This window comes from Pelodiscus sinensis, chromosome 15 (genome assembly GCF_049634645.1).
Source record: "Pelodiscus sinensis isolate JC-2024 chromosome 15, ASM4963464v1, whole genome shotgun sequence".
Lineage (NCBI taxonomy): Eukaryota > Metazoa > Chordata > Testudines > Trionychidae > Pelodiscus > Pelodiscus sinensis.
In genome coordinates, this window is record NC_134725.1 from 17,694,204 (window position 1) to 17,716,726 (window position 22,523).

A 22,523-nucleotide genomic window follows, 5' to 3' on the forward strand; every position below is an offset into this window, starting at 1 on the left:
TACCAATTACAGTAATTCCTCATTTAACACGTGCCCGCTTAACACATTTTCACGCTAGCACTTTTTTTTTTTTTAATTACACGACCGTCCCCAGAATTACATGATTTCTCCAGTCGGCCCATTGCCAGCAGCTGTGCGGGGTTTCCCCCACCTCCCTGCAAAGCAGTGGAGTGTTTGCCCCTTGCTGCGCCATTTCCCGCTGACTCCCCCTCACCGAATGCCTTACCCCCTCTCCTCTGCTTGCAGACCAATGGATGGGTTTCCCCAGCCGGCCCGGGCTGGGCGAGGCTTCCCCTGCCTCCCTGCAAAGCGGCGGAGGGTTTGCCGCTTGCTGTGCCATTCCCCATCTCCCCCCCATCGCCGGACGCAGTGCAAGTCCCAGCAGACCCGTCACAGGGGCATACTCCCAACCCAATTCCCCTCCGCTTCCCTTTTCCAGAGCCAAATACCTCCCCTCCCTGCTGTAACCCAGTTTCCCTTTTCCCCCAACCTTATGTCCTGGTCCCAACAGAAACCACCGTTTGAAACACAACCACCGCCTTTTCCATTATTTTCAATGGGAAAATTGACCCCGCATAACACGTTTTCACTTAACATGATCATTTTCTGAAACATATCTATAGTGTTAAATGAGGAATTACTGTATAGTATAGCTGAAACAAAATAACTTGGTTACAATGTTTATTATCTTTACTTAATTATAAATTATTTATTAGCAAAAACTATAATTAAAACAAAGTTTCTCATGAACCACATACTAGTTGAAAACCTTTGTATTGGTCACCTTTGGTAAGAGTAAAATGTCTTACCAAGGAGATTTAAGAAGTTTTATCATCAGAAGCAACAGCCTAACAGAGATAAGCCCAAAACGAACTCTCCAACTCTAGCTCTCCAGAATACTTCGAACCTGAACTATGTAAATAGATCCATTGCTATTGGCAGTGGCATCAATACTGTTACTCACCAAGTGAGAGTCACTGCGAGGAGATAAATGTTGCTTCATTTTTTATATAAAATCCAATTTCTATTATGTGATTCAGGAAGTTATTGTAGGCAGCTATGAGTGATCACTCTCTCTTGTCTATTATGTAAGATTGCCAGTTCTGGTAGATAATTATGCCATTCTAGTTATAATTCACTTCTGGAGTGATAAAGGCAGGAGCCCATCTCCCAGAGGCCAGCAGATGTGGACATTTTTTTAAATCTAAAAAAACTACATGCAATTTCAAGGAAACTTTTTTTCTATGAACCTTTTTTGCTATAGGTCACAGTGTAGACAAATAATGCTTTGGCTTTTGAGAAGAATAGAATACTGTGGATTTGTTTGATACAGACATTTTAAAAAATGCCGTTGCTTTATATGAGGGTGGTCAAAACCTGGCCAGCCTCTGTGCCCTGTGTAAAGTCAGGCTTGAGAAAGGGGCATACCTCATTTTTAAGGAGACTGAATAAACAGTTTCTTGTCAGTGTAACGGAAGAGGAAGAGAAAATTAAAGATCCTGTGTGTCCGATGTGGGAAACACACCACTGTTTTAGAAGAAGAGAGAACAAGACATTTGTACTCACCCAGCACAACTCAAAGCCATGTCTTTACCATCCATATACATTCTACTGTTTCACTCGTAACTGCTGGATATTAAACAAACTTACTGTATCCTAATTATTAGAAAGATATGAAGCCCTGTCTGCAATGACAACTTAAAAGGCAAGGTTTTGGTTCTCTGTCAGAGTTTGGAAATCTCTCAAGTTGGTTCTTACTTAACAGCTAAGAAAACATAATCAGATCAAAGTGTTCCCACTGAGGCCTATGCTACCTAAACACATGCCATGGATTCTATAGACCCTGGGATTGGAAAGGTTGTTTGAAAGAATAGTAACAAATTTACAAGGAAAACTAACAAGCTCAGAACAACTTGATACCATCATTGTTGGGGAATATCAAAGAAAGTGATGCACAGTCTTCCAAACTAAGCCAGCAGAAAGAAACTGATCTTTCAATAAGGTACATCTTGGTGGTTTTGTTTCTCGCGTTTCTCTCACTTCTCCTCTTTCTAGCATAAAAAATAACCACTACAAGCTCCTGAAGCTTAATCTTCAATTGAAAAAAAAAATTCCTACATCACCAACTCCATTTTAAAGTAGTATCAACACTGAAGTGTCTGCATGTTATATATGACAAATAGCCTCCCTCTTTTCAAACCCAGTAACTAGGAACCAAAACAGTGCAATATTATTTTATTCTCCCCAATTGGCCAAAGGTTCCATAAGTTATGGTTTTCTTCCTTTCTTGCGCAGGGACTGGCCTTCTCCTGAAAATGCAATGAACCGGCTACCAGATTCATCCTGAATGTAGAAGGGAAAAGAGAAAGTTGTTTAGAAGAAAGATTCTCTTTGATCAGTAATAAAAAAGCTGAAGACATGCTTCAGACAATATTCCGTAATAAAAGCACAAATGCGCTGGCTATTGAGATTTCACATCCATAATTTACAAAGAAAACTGTTTCCTTCCCCAAAAGTTGTTATGGTTGCAGTAAGTAACCTTTTGTAGATTTAAAAGCAGCACTCAAATTCCCCATGCATCCCTACCATTTTTTATTTCTTCTTCCAGGCTTATGCAAAGCAAAATTTTTAAGTCAACTAACATGAGAATATATGGATATACCATGGACTGCCTCAGCTTACCCTACAACATATGAGCTTTTTGTCTTGTTGATAATATTAAATATCAGTGAGTTGTTTTAAAATCTAAGTTCTCCCTGAGCAATCACAGACTTTGAATTGGCAAAGCCAGAGAGCTTAGAAAGCAGATCTGATCATGCTCAATAACAAGCTATTTCAGTGATACAAGAGATTAAGATCCATTATGCTAAAATACTACCAATTTACTGTGCTACAAGCAGGGGCCCAATTTTCCCACAAATGGCAAATAATTTCCTTTGCTTTAACAATGAGGAATCCTGTGGTACCTTTGGGTTCATCGAGACTACACTAAAATGTTGAAAGGGGATATGCAAATTCTGTGGGAATCTGCATATCTTCTTCTGATTGAAAGTAGTCAAGACGTGGTTTTTTTTGGCAAACCTCCCCCTTTTTCAAAATGTCGCGTAAACCTCATTTTTTGAGGAAAAGCTCTGCTTTCTAAAGTGAGATTGGAATTTGCATATCCCCTTTCGACACTTTAGCATAGTCTAGATGAGTCCTTAGAGACTAACAGATTTATGTAACAGGAGTTTATGAATGAGAATTACGCATATTCTGTGACAGAAGGAAAAGACCCAGCAGTTAATAGTTTCCACTGTTTAAGGATGTAGGAGATTATGGATTCGCTAGCAAATTAGCCCGTCATAAGACGGGATTTTCAGGTCTCTCCTCCACGTCGGTCTTCTCTTCTGAGCCTCCGGTCTCTCTCTCTGTCTCTCGACCACGGAGCCCAAATGGCCATTTGGGCTCCGCACTCCCCGTGCTGCATGGGGAGCACGGAGCCCAAACAATTGCTTGCGCCACTTGCTCTCACACGGTAGCCTGGCTGAGCAGTGCAGAAGTCAGCCAAGTGCCACGGCAGGAGGCGAAGGGGGGTGGGGTGGCGATGTTCATGGCCAGGGGGCGGGGCCTGGAGCCGCTGCCACGCTGCACGTCACTGCACCGCCCCCCCTTCGCCTCCCGCCATGGCGCTCGGCTGACTTCTGCACCACTCAGCCGGGCCGCCATGGGGGAGCAAGCGGCCGTTCGGGCCCCATACTCCCCATGCAGCATGGGCCGCCCAAAGGGAACAGCCAGCATTTCAGGCAACAGCGCCCCCCCAGAGGGAACAGCCAGTATTTCGGCGTTACAGATTCTCAGACACTGGGCTACTACATACATACATACATACATACATACATACATACATGATATATGCTGAACTGCAGCCACATACCACAATATGCCCTAAAAAGTCTTCCATAAAGGGAACCTTGCTCATGTCATTAAAACATTATTTTAACTAGATTTCAGTAATTTATATAATTTATAGTTACCGTATTTTTTCTTTATTGTTTTGACCTTAGATCGGTCTGCAGCATCAGAGTCAACAAACAAAACATGCGGGCAGGTTTGCAGGAGTTGGACCAATAAGCAATGCAGACTAGGGATGTTAACTATTGGTTATTTGTGTAAATGTGTAGTATCTTGAAATTTTAGCGGTTACACATTTACCACGGGAAAGGCAGGAGTCGGTGCTCACAGGGAGACAGCTTTTAAACCAGCACTTCCCCTCAGAGCATCAGCTCCCGTCTGCCCCATCCCAGCAGCCTCTCTGGGAGGCAGAGTGGGGGAAGCAGCTCCACTGAAGCCAGCATATTCAGAGGGTTGGCTTAAAAGCTGGCTCCCTTTACGTGTCAGCTCCTGCCTACCCCCCCTTGCTGCCTCTGATACAGGGGCAACCATGGGGGAGAGAGGGAGGATAGTGCATGTAGTTGATAGGATTAACCGATAAGCCCAGGTTGATCAGTTACTCCTGTAAGCTGATTTCATGTTGTTGATGTTGACATTCCTAATGCAGACCCCTTTAATGACTGTTAGTTCCACTGCATTACGTTCTCTACAAATACGACAAGGTGCAGAGGTTTACTTACCTCTTCAACTTTCTTGACTAGTGGTCGAGAATTTCTAATGAATGTGATCCTACCGATTTTGAAGTCATAATTAGGTATTCCTCTGGGAAAGAAAGATTGAGATATTAATGTACAGAATAAATGTTTAAGGCTACACTACATGGAAGATCAATGCTGCTGTGGTCAATCTTCCAGGGTTTGATTTAGCAGGTGTAGTATAGACCTGTTAGATCGAACTCAAACGGCGCCCTCGTGAGGAGTAATGGAAGTTGATGGGAGTGTTTGTTCCTGTCAACCTCACACTTTGTGGACAGGAATTTAAGATACATCTACCTCAGCTATGTAATTTACGGCAGCTGGAGTTGCATGTCTTATTTCGATCTTCCCATGTAGTATAAATCAGGCCTTAAGAGTCTTGTAATGGGAATAAATGGGACAAACAGTAGCAAGGACTATTTTCTACAATGTTTGTTGTGACTGTTTGGTTTTTTGAGTGTCATCTTAACTATTCCTTTTGAAGAGTTCTCATTAGGTTTATTTTGCTAGTACAGTCTCAGACCAGAGATTTATTTACTAGAGCTAAGGAAATATTACAAAGAAATACCTGTGATGAGTCACTTTAGTTGTCTACAGCCATATGTAGGGATCATGCCTGCACTTTCCAAAAGAGCTCAAATTCTACTAATAGGACCATTACTATAGTGAGTCTTAATTCAGAAGCAGAGTGGATGAAAATTGATTTTTAATTGCATTTTAAAAAATTTCAGTTCAATATTTTTTATTTAAAAGAAATACACTTTAAATCTATTTAAAATAGAAATTGATAATAGATTACAGCCTAATTTAACTATAATCTATTAAAATAATTTAAATTGAATATAAAACATTAATATTGAATAGCACATTTGCTGCCAAGTTTTAAAGAAAGTCTAACTTCTGAATTGGTGGAAATCAGCTTTTGACTGTAATAGCCTCTTTTGCAAGTGCAGAGAGAAAATATTTTCTTAATTTCAGTTTAACTAATTGAATGAGCTAATCATGTGATTTAAAGTTGAAATACCAACTGGAGGTTGAAAAAGCAAGAAAACTTGTTTTCCTGTTCGAATCCATATGACAAAAGAGAATCAGGTCAATTCCTTAACTACACATAATACTTTTATGTTTAATAAATGTATTAGTTTTAACTACAAAATATTTTGATAAATCTTTTTATAAGCTTTTTTTCTTATGTATCTATCATTTTTAAGATAGTTCGATTTTACAACATTAAAATGCTATTTCTGCACATTTTTAATTGCATTTGAATTTCTCTTCAGCTAGAACCCGATACAAAACACAGGAGAAAAAGCTCATAATCTGGTAAATAAGAAATTCACAATTTTCTAAAATAAAGAAAAAGGAAAGATTAAGAATCTGAATAAAATGTAAGATAAGCTATCGCCTCTTTGTTAGCAAGAACCACCTAATGTAGTGTAAAGGCTATATTTATTTGCAACTCAACATGTTTTAATGGTTATCAATTTGTGAGAATCAATTTTTCTTTAGAAAATAACTAAAGATACAGCTACACAAAACAATCAGAATTGATTATTTAAGTCAAGATTTCCTGGTTACAGATTTAAATCACGATTAAAATTGGTGATTTAAATTGTGTTGAGTTAAATCAGTCTGCCCTGTTTAGAAATGCTTGTGCATTTATCCTGTGAGGAAACAAAACAAGACCATGGCCCAGTTTTGTAAAAGTACATACACTGATAGTCAACGAGATTTAGACTCAAGGGCCTAAATGCCTTCTGAAAATGTTTTTAGGCACTAAAACAGTTAGGCATTTGTTACAAGGCTAAGAGAGGCAACACTTTCATACTTTTACAGATATGGAGCCATCTGATTAACCTGATCACTCTCAAAGCACCATATATTATATTTTTAACTTGGTCAGATACATTTGTGGAAATCAAGATATTACTGACATTTCAGAAGCAGATAAATCAAGAATAATTCATTATGTTCAAACATTGACTTCCCAACTATAGAATTCTGAATTAAATGGGCTAACCTTCGAATGTCTCCTGGTTTAATTGGTGAGGGACTAGGCTCGACACCTTTCTTCTTACCATCTAGCCTATTCCCAGAGCCAGAGAATGCCTACAGGTATAAAGCAAAAAGTCATTTCCACACATTTCACCTAATTGTTAAATTAACACCTCAAGATTTGTGAGCACTGCAAGCATGTTTTATTAAAAACGCTCAAGTAAGCACAGGATCTGACATTTATAATATAAGGAATTTTTACTCTAGAATCTAGTCCTGAGTCTCGTGTCATGCAAGAGACTAGAATGTTATTTCAGTTCCCATCTCTTGGCTCATCAGGAATAGGGATGTGAAAGCTAGTGGGTCCCTCCTCCCCCCTGCTGCCTCTATCACAAAGAAGCAGCAAGGGAAGAGGGAAGAAAATGGGGTGCTTCAAAGTGGCAGCACTGCGTAGAGCCCGGGGCCAAACCATGGACTACATGTGACACTGCCGCTTTGAAACGCTGCATGCAGCCCGGGGTCTGCCACTTTGAAATGCCACATGCAGCCCAGGACCAGTTCCCAGCTGGCCATGCACAGGGCATTTCAAAGTGGCAGCACTGTGTGGTGCCCAGAGTCAGATGGGGACTCCCCTGCTGTGAAATGCCACATGGAGCCTGAGTACTTGAGTCTCCCACTGGCCTCGTGCTTCCCGCAGTGTTTTTGCCTTTGAAATGTTGATATACTTCAAAGGCAGAAGTGCCCTTAACTAATAAAATAGTAGATGCAAAGTACATTGATTATTCAATTAGCTAATTAATCTAAATTTAACATCCATAGTCAAGAATAGTTGAGAGCATTCACCACTGTTGGCCAGCACCTCTTTGGCTGATGAAATAGCTTTGACATCAAGAGTTCTTCAAGTCCAGTTCCCTGCATGTAAGGCATGACTAAGAATTATCTAGACCATTCCTGATAGATGTTTGCCTAAGCTGCTCTTAAAAATGTCCAGCGACAGAGATTCCACTCCCTTCCTAGACAATTTATTCCAGCACTCAACTATCCTGACTGGAAGTTTTTCCTAATGTCTATCTTAAGTTTCCACTGTTGGAAAAAAAAAAAAAATCACATCTTGTCTTCCCTGACTGAAACGATAGTGACTACAGAACAGGGCCTAGGCAACTGGGCTGTAACAGCAGTGATTTTTCATAAGGGTGTAATTTGTGCTCTAGTTTAGTTTATTCCCACACCATCAACTGCATGTCATTTGCAAGAGTACATCTGTAAAAGTACATATGGGTGTCTGTTCTACACTGCACAAATCCCTACACATTACTGGATGGCATGTCAGACTGGCTTAAAGGTGTTTGTGGCTGAATCTCAGAACAGCTAAGCACATGAATACTGTAAAAGCATGATTGTTTTAAGATGAGTCCATCATTTTATGACATTTATAATGGCAGGAACTTTTACTCTAGAGCCTACATCTTATTTACCAAGTATGTTGATATAGTAGTGCCAATGCTATGCAACTGTCCAGAGGCAATGCCTAGTTTGTGCTCCCAATAACATTTTATCAAAATTTTTTTACTTCTTTTAGGTACTGTTAGATGCTTAAGGGTTACTTCCAGTACATACAATGTATCAGAGTCTTAAGTGCTAATAATTACTATGAATTCAGAATTCATGTTACTGCTCTATTTGTATCTCAGAAATTCCTGACAAATGCGTTGCAGTGAGAATCTATTACACAGACTCTTACACATATCTTTTAGGGCATGCAGCAAGATGATTGTTAGAGATCCATGAAAGCCTTTTTTAAAAAAAAAATAACTTTCCAGATTTTCTTTTTTCTATTATTTCATTTTATCCATGATGGGGGAGGGAAGAACTTCACATTCTCCCCCTTCAGGAGCTAGAAGGCTCTGAAGTAGAGACATAGGGGTTGCAGACAGTGCGAAGAGAGGTTGCAGAGTGGCTCAGTGAGGCCACCTCAATCACCCTGCAGCAGTGGCTTCCATCCCATGGGCTGGGCCCGGTTCCCCACTCTGGGGATATGATGCTAGAGGGGCAGATGGGCCAAATCTGTGCAGCACTGCCATCCTACGTACCAGGCCACACCACCACTCATTCAAATGTGTAACAAACAGCACCCCACTGCCCCTGTAATAATAGAAGTGTGGCTGTGCCCAATCTGAGTGGCACTGTGACTTCATGCAGCAAGTTGCAATACCTGGTACAGGGAGCTGGATCCAGCACCTTGCTCCAAGCCTGGACTTTCAGGTCAAGCTGTTGTGTAATTACATGCTAAAAGCAGCATCTGCTGCAATCAGAGGCAGCCTAGACACAGAAAAGGGGGACCCAAGGGCAGTAAAGGCCCGTCATGCTTGGAAGGCCTAAGAAGAAAACACCTATACCAAGCAGGAGGTAACTGAACGAAGCCTCATCTGGAAAAGCCAGAAAAGCCCAGAGATGAGAACTAAAAGACAAGCCCCTGTGAAGTGGTGAGACTTGAGTTGTTTTTCATATTTGTTTCTAAGTAAAAGAAAAGCTCTGAGTAAAAGAATAGGCTCAGAGTGCTCAACACTATCAGATAGAAGATACTCACACGAAATCCTAGGTCACTCACGTAGCCACTGTGATCTGCTTCAACATCCTAGGAAAGAAAGGAGAAAAGCTGTTTAATTATATTCATGCTTTGTTAATCAAAATTAACAAATATTTCATGGACTTCAGAGAATCCTGGAACTAGAAGGGATCTCTACAAGGGACCCCAAGAGATCATCAAGTCCTTTCCTGGCACTTATGGGAGGACCAAGCACCATCTAGATAATCCCTTACAGATTTTTATCTAACCTATTCTTAAAAATCTCAAGGGATGGAGATTCCACAACCTCCTTGGGCAATTTATTCCAGGGTTTAGCCAGTCTTACAGTTAGGAAGTTCTTCCTAATATCCATCCTCAACCTCCCTTGCTACAATTTAAGCTCACTGCTTCTTGTCCCATCATCAGACGTCAAGGAGAATAATTTTTCTCCCTCCTCCTTATGACACCATTTTAGGCACTTGAATGCTGTTAATGTCCCCTCTCAATCTTTTCTTTTCCACACTAAACAAACTGAGTTCTTTCAGTCTTCCCTTATAGGTCATATTTTCTAGACCTTTAATCATTTTTGTTGCTCTTTTCCGGACCTTCTCAAGTCTTTCTACATATTTTCTGAAACGTATTCCCCAGAACTGGACTCAATACTCCAACTGAGGCCTAATCAACACTGAGTAGAGCAGAAGAATTACTTCTCATGTCTTGCTTACAACATTCCTGTTAAGTCTTTCCCAGAACGATGTTTAATTTTTTAAAACAGTGTCACGCTGTTGAGTCATATTTAGTTTGTGGTCCCCTATGGCCCTTAGATTCCTTTCTGTAGTGCTCCTTTCTAGACATTTTCAATATGTGAAACTAATTATTCCTCCCTAAATGGAGTACTTTGCATTCGTTCTTATTGAATTTCATCCTATTTATCTCAGATCATTTCTCCAGTTTGTCCAGGTCATTTTGAATTATAATCCTATCTTCCAAAGCACTTGGAACCCCTCCCTTCTTAGTATCATCTACAAATTTTATAAACATAACTCTCTACACAATGAACTTTTACAAGTATTTTATAAAGTTCACGGAGTATCAATTATTGGACAAAGTTTTTGCCCTGGAAATAAGCTGTTCTACATGAACAATCTCTGTGGGGAAAAGAAATCAAAGAAAATAAATTTAGGCAAGAGCATCTGGGAAATAAAATTTATAGCTAAGTTGTTTGAGCTCAACACCTTTTCATAAAGAGGCTTCCATTAGCTTTCTTTACGGCCAGAGTTAAAAGAGAAGGCAGCTAAAGAGAATGCACTTAAGAGAACAAGAATGAACTTAACTTACTGTGTTCTCCTCGTGTTGTGTGTGTCTTTCTGGTTCTTTGTACCCCAAAGGTGCATCAAAATCCACCTGTTTTTGTAGCAAGAGAAATGTCAGTGTTTGCTTTTTACAGATACAGTTTTAAAAAAATATATCATAATTTGCCACTCCCTAAAGTCTCAACAAGCTCTATCCTTCTATTTTGAACTAAAGGGAACAGATCTTTTAAAAAGCGTAGTTAATAAAAACGTTACAATTGGAATGTGGAAGACTTGTCTCTGAAGGTGCAACTATTCTAACTCTTCAGTTTCCAGGCTGTCAAACAGACTACCATCTTTTATACTATATATTTTAGAAATGTGGGTCCATCTGTCCATGAGTCTATTTGTTCATGAACTTCTCCCAAATGGTAAGAGACAGCACCACCAAATTTGGTATGCAGCTCCCTCTTATCATAACTTAAAGCAATGTAAGGGTTTGGTTGTGCCAGGACAAGGAGTTGTGCCTGGAATGGGATTGTTTCTCATAAAATGAAAAGGGAGGCATCTGGCAGGAGACATAGTTTTACTGCAGAATGACCATGGAAAGCAGCAGAAGGCAAGAGATGGAGACTAGGACAGCTACCCCATAGGGCTAGCAGGGGGCAGGAGTGGAGAAAGGAACAGCTATATACTATATATTTCAAAGAGTTTGTCTGTTTGTATGCCTGTCTCTTCCCCAGCCGGTAGACATGCATCCCTGCAGGGGCTATGTAGTGGCCACGGACAGGTGCTTCTCACCTGGCTCGAAGTTGCTGCAGTAAGAGATAACTGGGGTTATCCTCTCTCCCCAGAGCAGCCTGCATACTGAGCCGCTCAATTCTAGCCCCACCCCAGAACAATGATTTAAATGAAGAAAACCAAAACTTATTTGAGTTAAGGGCCCACGCAATACAAAGTAAATCTTCTAGTAAGGACATAAAACAAAGTCACCAGGAGAACAGTCTGCAAACTAAAGTTCTACAGGAATTACATGCAGTTCAATCACCAAAAGACATATTATCTGTGGCCTTCATCTTGCAGCTCACCTATAATTACAAGTGCTATATTACTGAATGCTCACCTTTCCTACAACATAGATAATGTTGCATTATAGGCAAATGTCATGATCAAATGCCCTTTCTCAAAAGAATAAGTGACAGTAAAAATCCTGTCACAAAAATTTCAACTTACATTCATATCACACTCTATGATGGACACAGCTTTATCAGGTTTGGTCTCCATTACCCGGAGCTCGTAGATCTGAAACAGGAGAATGAATAATATAAAGCCATTCCTCTTGGTGTGTAAATTGATAAAGAAACTTGGACAACATTCTCACAATGGAGACCATTTGTTCCAATAGACTGTAAGCTCTTCAGATTAGGGACTGTGTCTATCTCTGTTTATACAACATGTACCACAACAAAGGGTTCAATCAGATAAGGACCTCTGGGTGTCACCACCATGACCATATTTCAAAATGGAGGACTACACTGAATTTTTTGTTGCCTCTCAATACAAGTAGAGGGATTTATTTGGTCAGAGGCCAGTTATCTGATTCTGAATCTCCTTACTTCCAGTTTCCAAAAACCAGCTACAAGTTAGGGTGAGGCAGAATACATGTATTAATGTATGATAAAATGGTCCTCTAAAGTTTTACCATTGCTAAGAGTCTATTTTGCTCCTAATAATCATTTATCTGAAATGATTTATAATTTAACCATAAGTTATCTAAGCTGAGCTGAATCCTGGCAAATAAGTATTTTCTCCAGAAGCAAAATTAATTTGAATTTAAAATAGTTCAGTAATTCAAAGTGTCAGAGATCAGAAATTAAAGAACTGACTGCATTTCTCATTCTCAGAATTAAAAAAAGATCTCTTTTAAAAAGAAAAGTACAGGTGAAGCTACCATAGATTTTTGCATTTTTAGCGACTGAAAATCTGGGTCCTATTAGCCATGGGATACCTAGCCCTGGGGAAGGTCCCGCCTGCTTCCTTGAGATGTCCAAAGTCCCTGAGAAGCTGTTTTCAGAGCTATTACATCTTTCTTCATTGGGTCTATTTGCTTCTGACATGTAGCTCACACAGTGTCCATTCACAAATTTGTGCAGAAAAATGGGTGAACTAGGATGGTAGTTTAAGCTGAACAAAAGACTGCATGGGTCTCCTGTTCAGCTACTACTGACGCTCAATGTGAGTATCTGCAAATTATGTGATTCTATAAATGTATTTTTAGGGTTCCATGCTATACATACGCAGAGACATGATTTGTGTTTCCTAGGATTGCATGCAGGTTTAGTTAGATAATGTTATTTACACTAGATACCATACCTTCTCATTGTAGTTGATGGCAATAACATCCCCAGTGGTTAGACAAGCAAAGTTTCTCAAAGCATTTTCTAGTCTTTGGATCATGTTAAGAACTGTATGATTGTTTTCAGTGTAATACAGGCAGTCCCCGGGTTACGTACAAGATAGGGACTGTAGGTTTGTTCTTAAGTGGAATTTGTATGTAAGTCGGAACTGGTACATATTGTAGGGGAAACTCTAGCCAAACATTTCTCCAGAGCTCAGTTTTATTCTCCCACACCTCACTTCCCTCAGTCCTTTATTCTCAAGCTGAGGTGTCTGCTGAGAAAAGCCACTCTGCGTCTCCCTGGTCTGCTGGGAGGGGGGGGGGAGGGGGGCAGGCGCTAGCTTCGCATCTCCCTGGTCTGCTGGGGGGAAGCAGCTAGTGCGGGGTTGCCTCACCCCGTTTGTAAGTAGGAATCCGATGTAAGTCGGATCCATGTAACCCAGGGACTGCCTGTATTCAAGTTATACATCAACAAATGTTCCAGCTCTCTTACATGTGACTTAAAATATGAGTACCATCGACAGTTTAGTAAGTATTAGAAATTCAACATCCTTTATAGATGTTCTTAGGGAAACCCAATAAAGTCCTCCAAATAGTAAAACAAGGCATTGTGCTTCACACCACAATTTCTTACCTATTCATACTGTCTGGAAAATAAAGGCCCAGAATTTTTTTTAAAATTACTTCAGTTAAGCTTCTGAACTAGTGGCCTATTTATAGATAAGCCAACTACCTAGCAGTTCTCACTGATTCATTTTAAGGAAAAATCCTTTATTCCCTATTTAGGCTTTTATTCTTTGGTGCACAGAATGTTTGCCTGAGCAAGGACTACAGGATTTGTTTCCACTTCCTTAAGCTCTCATTTAGAAGAATGCCTTTTTTCCCCACAGGGAATTCACATCACTCTCTGGCTCCTATCAGATTTCATTCTCATACCCCTAAGTTTTCAGAGATGGCACTAGTAACAGTAAAATGCTAATAGAAGTATACAAACAATGCTGAAAAGCTGCCCAACCTTTTCTCTCCTGTTTAGGGTAAACTAGTGCCAAAGCACTTTCTGTTCCTTTTCCGGAATGAAGTGAAAGGATACACAGCTTTGGGATTGGTGATGTCAAGGAAGTCTGGACTTTGTGGTTGAAACTTTGAATAAGTAGCCACTTGAAGGTTAACACTCTCTACCTGCACCAGGCCTCCTTCTTCCAGAAGCAAGTTCTGCATCATCTGCAAAGAATATTGGAGACAAAGACAGGACACTGTATAAGTATCTATGCAACAGAAACAGATAACTTTCAGATGGAATTTCCCTTGCGAATATGCAACCTCATACAGGCAACAACCTACACTGATTAACTCAGAAGAAAGTGTTAGCTGTAACTGAAACACCAACGAGTGTTGACTCTGCAACTGAAATACAATTTCAGCAAATATTCTAGCAAATATTCTACTTTAACATCACCCCACTAATCCTGTACTTTAAATTCTGACACTTTGGTGTAAAACCACTTACCCAATGTGGAAGGTAACAAATGCCTTCATCAGCCACAAATTCTAGCACACCACAATGTGTCATTCGATCTGAATTTTTATTGGTCAGCTTAAATAACATTGGGTATGTAATGTTAAGTCGACCTGGCAGAAGGGTAAAAAAGATACAATATGTTATAAAACTCATAGTAGATTTATAAAGGCTGCAGAGACTGAATATTAGCAGGATAAATAGACAATATCCTAGAGAAATTGAGAGTCTTTCCAAGTACCCCACCTCCAACAAACAACTTATTAAAGGAGATAAAGATCAGACAGAAGACACCTTAGCTAGTAAAAGGAGGAAAGACTGTTTGATATATTTGGTATACTAAAACTATTGACTTCTAGCAGACCCGCATAAATGGAAGAAACCCAGCTTAGTGTCTAGAACCTCCATTCTTCTACTTATAAAATAAACTTTGTGAATTCACTTCAGTCAGTGGAGGCCAAGACAACAGAACCAAGGTGGCAAACACATACAAATATTTGAAATTATTGATAAAGCATGATAATTTCATCAATTTAAGAATTGATACTAGTGTCAGGCAGCTGTTAGAACGCTTAAAACTGTCTGCTTTGCATTTGAACTATGTGCAGATAAAACAAAACCCTTTTAGAAACTATGTAAAAAAATCCTCAAAGTATGGATTTTTCCAGTATATCTTTCTAAATCACATTTTAATGACTATATAAAGCATTTTCTGCTGTTTGCCTACACATACACACAGCACTAAATTTCTAGTGTTCTTACAATAGAATGAAAATTACTTACTGAGTTGATCCAAAGCAGATGGTGGCATAATTACTGCAGAAATTAATAAAAAAGTTACAATAAGAACAGGAACAGCATGGCTACGGAAAGCCACAAAAAATTATACAGTTTGATCATTCCTTCTTGGCAGGCAGCATTGTACCAGGCTTCTGAATTTCTGAGCTACAAATGCTATCAGAATCAGTCTAGACCAGGGCTGGGCAAAATACAGCGTGGGGGCTAGGTCCATCCTGCCAAGCCACAGGATCTGTCCCACGGGGCACCCTGCCAGAACCCTGAGGCACTTGTAAGCTGTCCCTGCATTTCTCTACTCTGCAGGGAGAGGGAGGCTTCATGCAATCTCCCTGCCCCCAGCCCAATCCTTAGCTCCTATTGGCCAGAAACAATCAGCCAATAAGAACTGACCTCAGCCAATCTCCCAGCTCCAATTGGCTGGAAACAGCAAGCCAATTGGAACTGAGATATTGGCCTGAGTGACTGGGGCAGTGGGACTTGAGAGCCGGTGGAGGAAGAGCTTTTATTTTTAAGTGGGCTGGGGCTGCCGGCCAGGAGAGAATTAGGTAAACTCCTCCCGTCCAGCGCCTACCTCTAGCACCCCAACTCATTCCCCCAGATAATCATCTGCACCTCCTGCCCAAGGTGACAACTCCCTCCCAGATTCTGTACCACCTGTTACATCCCTCCCCCAGGACAGAATCTTCTCCTGCACCCACACTCCCATCCTGACCCTACACTCCAATCTCCATACACAAGTCACAACTCCCTCCTCAACCCAAACACCCTGTAAGACCTCATGCCATCTCCTGCACCCCAGTCCCTTATTCCATGAGTCCTTCTGCACCCAATCTTCACCCTAGATCCTCCACAGAAAATTGCGGCCCTTTACCACTTACTAAAATCTTTGAGTGGCCCCCCACCAAAAATTATTGCCCACCCTGGTCTAGACAAAAACATCTAGTAGTTTTAACTCAAAATATAAATTCTGAGTGGGGCAAGTGGGAGAATTTAGAAAGTTTTACAAAACCTAATATTTTAAAAACATTAGCATATTTTCCCAAAGTAATTTTATTTGGTTATAATTAAACAACCAAAATGCTGACAACTCAACAACACAGCATTGGATTTAAATATGGGAGCCTGAAAACAGAGCTGACAAATCTATTCTCCTTGTTCAAACTGAGTGAAACATAAAGAGGAAGTTAAAACAACATATATGGTAAAAACAACAGATTTTTAAATGATTTATATATTAAATGACAAGTAAAGCCACTTGTTTTCTTTTTAAATCATGTGACTTCTAGTTTACACAAAGATAAATCAGGAACATCAACATCAATTAAACTATATTAATGTAAGAAAAGATTATTTAATCTGTGAGTTCCCCTTTAACTGAAATCACAAAGCCATCAATAAGTTTCCATGCTTTATTATGTTTTTGGCCTCATCCTGTTTCTACAATCACCTGCCATATACAATACTACTGAATATTTATATGTAACATTCAGCAGTGTATTATTCAAAATAAAACATGCACATACTCTTCCCGCCTTTCTCCACATCTGATCTGTCATTAGGTCCTGCAAGCATAGATACTGAGAAGCAACGATACTGGGTTGAGAAGCGGTTCTGGAAAACTCGGGGGATTGGATGATCAAACATATTAAAAGAAAACTGTGGGAGGAAAGAAAAGACATTGATCCACTTTGCAAAGACACCAGCAGACTTAAGATTTTTACAAAAGAGATTATTTAAATTCAACGAAGAATACAAGTGATTGTCATTTACAGTAGAGTTCTGATCATCCGGAACCTTTGGGACCTAGGTGGTGCCGGATTATTGGATATGCTGGACTAACAGGAGGTACTATAAGATGGTTTTTATATATATATATATATATATATATATATATATATATATATATATATATATATATATATATATATCACTCTCTCTCTCTCACACACACACACACACACACACACACACACACACACACACACACACAATATACTGTATATAAAGTGTTTTTAACCCTTTTTATTATAGCACAAGCACTGTCCAGCGTCACACAATGCTAGTGGCAGACTGACTCAGTCCAGTACGGTTTTGTTCAGTTCAGCTGCTGCTGCTGCTGCCGCCGCCGCCTTGTGACTCGTTTTTTGCCAAAGCTCACTCACTAGGCTCTTGCCATTTTGATGCCAGACTATCAGGCATCCGTACAATTGGATGCTGGACTATTGCAGTTTTACTGTATTTACTTCTTCAGCACAGGGTAAGAGATATTCAACTTAGGTGTGGCAGAAGGATATTTTTGTACAATTACACTTTTATTTTAATGATAAAAGAGATGACAGTGCATATAGTATAAAAATAAGCACAGTCTTAGGTCTTCATCATTCCTGAAAGCAAATCATGCATAGAAATACAGTAAGGTAGTAAAACAAACGAAAGGGAATATACTCAGAATTTCTCAGGAAATACTCAGAATTAAGGGGAAAGGAGGCGACTCAGACTAAATCTGTGGTGTCCAACCAGTATTGAAGCTATAGCGAATTAGCCACAATCAACTGGCCAAACAGCCAAATGTGGCTAGTGACTAGTTTGTTGGGCACCACGGCTGTAAACTTTTTAAGATTACTCCATATATAATAAGGAGTGCTGTGGCACCTTATATATTAATAGATGTGTTTGGGCATAAGCTATTGTGCATAAAAACCACTCTGTCAGATGGCTGACAAAGATGCATGCATCTGATTAAGTGGCTTTTACATACAAAAGCTTATGCCCAAACACACTGGTTAGCCTATAAGGTGTCACAGGACTCTTGTTTTTGCAGATACAGACAAACATGGCTCTGAGACTTGTCTCCATATATCACTACACAAAAAAGCCACCCTGCAACCATCAATGAGTGGGCAGGCTAAATTGGGGTTGCTTTCTTAGCTATCCTCTGCTCTTGGGAGCAAAGACTTTGCTGGAGAGGTTTCCAGAGAGGGCTTTAAAAACCTCTCCTGTTCCAGTCGGCTACTTGTGAAAGGAAAGGCGGCGGGGCCGGGAGGGAGGGATGGGCGAAGAGGAGGGTTGTTTACTTATGTCCCAGACAGGCTCCCTGAGGCGGCTCCCTCAATGCGTTGGGCCCAAAGGGACAAACTCCGACCCCCTCGCAGAGCAGTGACGTGTTTGTTGCTGGACAGGCTCCCCTAGCGCCTCCCCTGCCCGGGCACAACAATGCACGCGCGATGACTCCGCAGCTTTCTCCGTCCCGTCCCCCTGCGCCCCCCGTTCTTAGGCACCCCCACAAACCCCCGGAAAGGCTTTTACCATCCTGTCGCGCCGTCTTCTTGCTTATACAGCTCTCGGCAGGGGATCCCAGAGAAGCGCCTTCTCGTCTGGGCAGGATCAATGCAGCGACGGCTGCTCCTCCCCCCACAGGAAATCCTCTGCTGAGGGAAAGGGAAGCAGGGAGGAGGAAATCACTGGGCCCTGCCCCTTTGCTCTAAGAGTGACTTTCAGTTTCGACAGGCGTGGGGGCTATCCTACCAGCGGTGAACGCGATCAGCAGAAACCGAACGCCCTCATAGGTCTCAAAGGCGCGAAAAACATTTGGGAGGTTTGGTCCACTGTTCCCACTAAACTACATTTCCCAGAATGCAACGGCTTATCAATAGCCCCTTATTGAGAAAGCCAAGAGACTTCCGGTGCAGCCCCTTGGAGAAAAGGCGGAAGTTGCTTCACAGGCGTCAACATCGTTTTTTGTTAAACAAACGATTTTTCCTATTCACTCCTGAAACAGTTATATTTTAGAGCTTATGGCTTGTTTATATCTAATAGAGGGGCTGGTGAGGAATCTTGCCCATGTCAACAATGGCGACGATGATGGGCGATGTAGACGGACACACAAAATGGCGGTTTCAGGAGCGCTTCGTGGCGATTGGCCAATCGCTCGGCTCCTCGATCGCCACAATCGCAATGTGGTTGGTGGAGGGCTGAGACGATCGGATGGATAGTCCAATCAGAGCTGTAGAGATACAAAGTACTGGAATGTTATTGGGGCGTGGCCAGGACGCTGAGACCAATGGGAATTGGCGCGATTTGGCGCCTGCTTTGAGTGAGACTGAGGAGATCCGAACGGAGGGAGCAACACCAGCAGTCGCCGCTCTCCCGCCTTGCAGCGCGGCGGTAGCGGCCCGGTCTCGGCAATGTTCCTCTCCGACTTCCGTAAGGAGTTCTACGAGGTGATAGTGACTCAGGTAAGCGGCGTCCGGGGCGGGGGGGAGTATGAAGCCCGAACCGGAGCGGAGACAAGCCCAGGGGGAGCGAACCCGCATCCTGAACGGGGCCTACTAACTCCTGGCCCAGTGAGGTAGCGGGTTCCAGCAACCGCCGGGCCGCCCTGCTCCAGCTCCTGTCTCTCTCCCCGCTCCCCGCCAGCAGGTGCTTTGAGGGTAGAGGGGTCGCTCGCGATGGGAGGGCTCCTAGCTAGACTCTGGAGGGTCTTGCGCCTTTCTCCGCGCAACGCCCCGTGGGTCGGGCTGGATCCGCGCTCCGCAGGGTCCTGATAGGGCGGGACCGTGTCACTTAGGGAGCCGCCATACCGAGCCGGGGCCTATGCATTGCCCTGCTTTCAGCCTCATGATAGGCGCTGGGTTCCCCTCCTCTTCCCCCTCCAGAGCCCTGCACCCTGCTCCTCTCTCTCCCACCGGCTGCTGGTGCCAGATGCTGGTTTCAGATCGAACTCGACTGAGCAGGGAGGGTTTGCATTCAAGTTCTGGCTCGGTTGCCCGTAGTGGTCAAGTGGAGTCCTCACCTGGGTACATCACCGCTCAGAGTGTGCTTTGCTTTATTGCCTGGATTCTTTGGAGTGCACTCAGAGCTGAGACGCAAAATGTCTCAGAATCAGCAACAAGGTTTTGGAATGTTTTGAATTGTGAAATGGACAAAGAGCATTTTGGTGAGGACAAGGAGCGGTGACATCTACCTGGGTGTAGCTTGTTGAGAGAAATCCCAGATAGGGAGCTATGTGGAAGTAAAAGCTACTAGGTGCCTTGTGGCCGCTAGGATTTTATATTGAGTTTTACATCAAGCTAGCTGTCTTGATGTAAAAATCAATTACAGGGTTATCTTGACATAAGCCGCTTATGTCAATCTTGCTGTAGGTCTTTATTTAAATTTGGCTTCCAGCATTGGTCATATAAATGCTTCTCTGTGCTTATTTTGTATTACCATCTCCATCACTGTTGATGTAATTAAATCAACACAGTGTCACTGCATTGCATACAGCAACTTATGGCTTTCAGAAGCTGTCCAGTGATGCCCCACATTGATATACAAGTTCTCCAGGCGATGATGCCCACCACTGATACAAGGAGCTACGTGTGTGCTAGGGATGTTAGAAATCCTTTATTTTACTAATTGTGTAACTGCAACAATTCTTAGCCGTTACATGATTATTTGATGTCCCCAGGGGCAGGGCCGGCAGTCAGTATACTCTGGCCCACTCCTGGGAAGTCCCCTGCCACCTTGCAGCTGCTGCCTCCAATTTTTAATCAGCTGTTCTCATGATCCGACTCTCACCTGCCACTCTATGCTGCTGTGTCTGTTTCAGAGACAGCAGTGTGGTGTGATTGGTGGGAGTTGGTCCACCAGGGGAGCTGGTTTAAAAATGAGCTCCCTGTACAGACTTCCTGCTGCCCTTCAATGTGGCTTCTCATACAGCCTGCCTCTCCACTGCTGCTTCCATGGCAGCAGCTTCTGTCTGTGGGGAGCTTGGGCCCACAGTAGAAAGGGGCTGCTCCTGCCTTTGATATAGAGGCAGCAGCACAGGGTGGCGGGCAGCTCCCCTGCATGCTCTTCATATAAAACTTGAACTGATGGGCTGGGACTGAGCCAGCTTGCCAGTCTGAGTTTTAAAGGCAGAGCATGGAGTGGGGTGAGATTTGTTGAGGTTAACTGGGACTGTTAACCAGTAAGCAGTATTTATCAAGTGAACAGTTATCCGGCTGGCCAGGAACATCCCTAGTGTATGCATCAACGAGCAATTTTAAAACTGCAATTGTCTGTATGGTAACCTAATTTTGTTGTGTAGACATGGCCAAAAACTATCAAATGACACTAATTAATATATACCAAGCACTGTCAAGAGTTGTTCTTTTGGTTTCAGAATATAGGGTTATATAAAGTTAGAATGAGAGATCACTTATTTGATTGCAAAAATTTTAAAGAAAAATCCTGTAATAAAATTAATTTACATCAGTTATACGATTGCCAGCTTTTGATAAATGCTTAACATAATTTCAGACATATGAATGCTGAAAATGTTGTCATTTTACCCTTTACATTTTGAAATACAGATTTTAAGATAAGGAAGAACAGATTTATTGAACTTCATCAAAGGGTCAAGACATCAGATGTCAAAGCTGCTGCTTGATAACAGAAGGATCCCATTAGGAAACTGGCATGCCTTTTCACAGAAGAAATCACTTTCTTATGAGTTATTTAGAGCTTCTTGTTAAATCTTTATTGGAAAAACATGTTGCAAAAACATGATATTGCTATAACTTTTTTTGAAAATCGCTATACAGGCAGTCCCCGGGTTACGTACAAGATAGGGACTGTAGGTTTGTTCTTAAGTTGAATCTGTATGTAAGTCAGAACTGGCGTCCAGATTCAGACACTGCTGAAACTGACCGCCAGTTCTGACTTACATACAGAATCAACTTAAGAACCCCAGGCATCCCCAAGTCAGCTGCTGCTGAAACTGATCAGCAGCTGATTCCAGGAAGCCCGGGGCAGAGCAACTCTGCCTGGGGCTTCCTGTAGTCAGCGCTGGTCAGTTTCAGCAGAAGCTGACTTGGGGACGCCTGGGGCAGAGCAGCTGGGGTGCTGCTGGGTTGCTCCAGTAGCGCCGCTCCTCAGCACTACTGGAGCAACCCAGCAGCACCCCAGCTGCTCTGCCCCAGGTGTCCTGATTCAGCCGCTGCTGAAACTGACCAGCAGCGGCTGAATCAGGACACCTGGGGCAGAGCAGCTGGGGTGCTGCCGGGTTGGTCCAGTAGTGCCCAGAGCGGGCGCTGCAGGACCAATCGGCAGCGCCCCAGCTGCTCTGTCCCAGAGTCCAAAACAAAAGCCTGGTCTGCTGGGGGGGGGGGGGAGCACACTAGCTGCGCTCCCCCTCCTCCCCCAGCAGACCAGGGACACGGGGAGCAGAGCCGCAGCGGCACCAGCAGACCACAGGCTCCCGGACTGAAGCGGCAGCCGCGGGGGGGTCCCGCGCCTCTGTGGCTTAGCCAGAGCAAAGCCTCAGAGGCGCGGGGAACCGCCGCTGCTGCCGCTTCAATCTGGGTGC

The 22,523-nt window shown here is 42.4% G+C and overlaps 2 protein-coding genes across 2 annotated transcripts in view; one reads left to right on the plus strand and one right to left on the minus strand.

Moving 5' to 3' along the window:
- Positions 1–232: 232 nt before the first annotated feature.
- UFD1 (ubiquitin recognition factor in ER associated degradation 1) lies at positions 233–18,757 on the minus strand. Its single transcript, XM_006134947.3, has 12 exons — positions 18,500–18,757; positions 16,717–16,849; positions 15,179–15,211; positions 14,387–14,508; positions 13,970–14,100; positions 12,855–12,927; positions 11,715–11,783; positions 10,528–10,593; positions 9,211–9,258; positions 6,649–6,737; positions 4,614–4,695; positions 233–2,343 (listed from the first exon to the last, which is right to left on the minus strand). The coding sequence occupies exons 1-12, from the start codon at positions 18,500–18,502 to the stop codon at positions 2,269–2,271; spliced, it is 924 nt and encodes a 307-aa protein (XP_006135009.1). The 5' UTR covers positions 18,503–18,757; the 3' UTR covers positions 233–2,268.
- A 304-nt stretch (positions 18,758–19,061) lies between these two features.
- The window catches only part of CDC45 (cell division cycle 45), a 32,320-nt gene continuing 28,858 nt past the window's right edge, over positions 19,062–22,523 (plus strand). Inside the window, exon 1 of the mRNA XM_006134946.4 lies at positions 19,062–19,428. Coding sequence (XP_006135008.2) covers positions 19,378–19,428 — 51 coding nt within the window. The 5' untranslated portion in view covers positions 19,062–19,377. The remainder of the gene's footprint in view (positions 19,429–22,523) is intronic.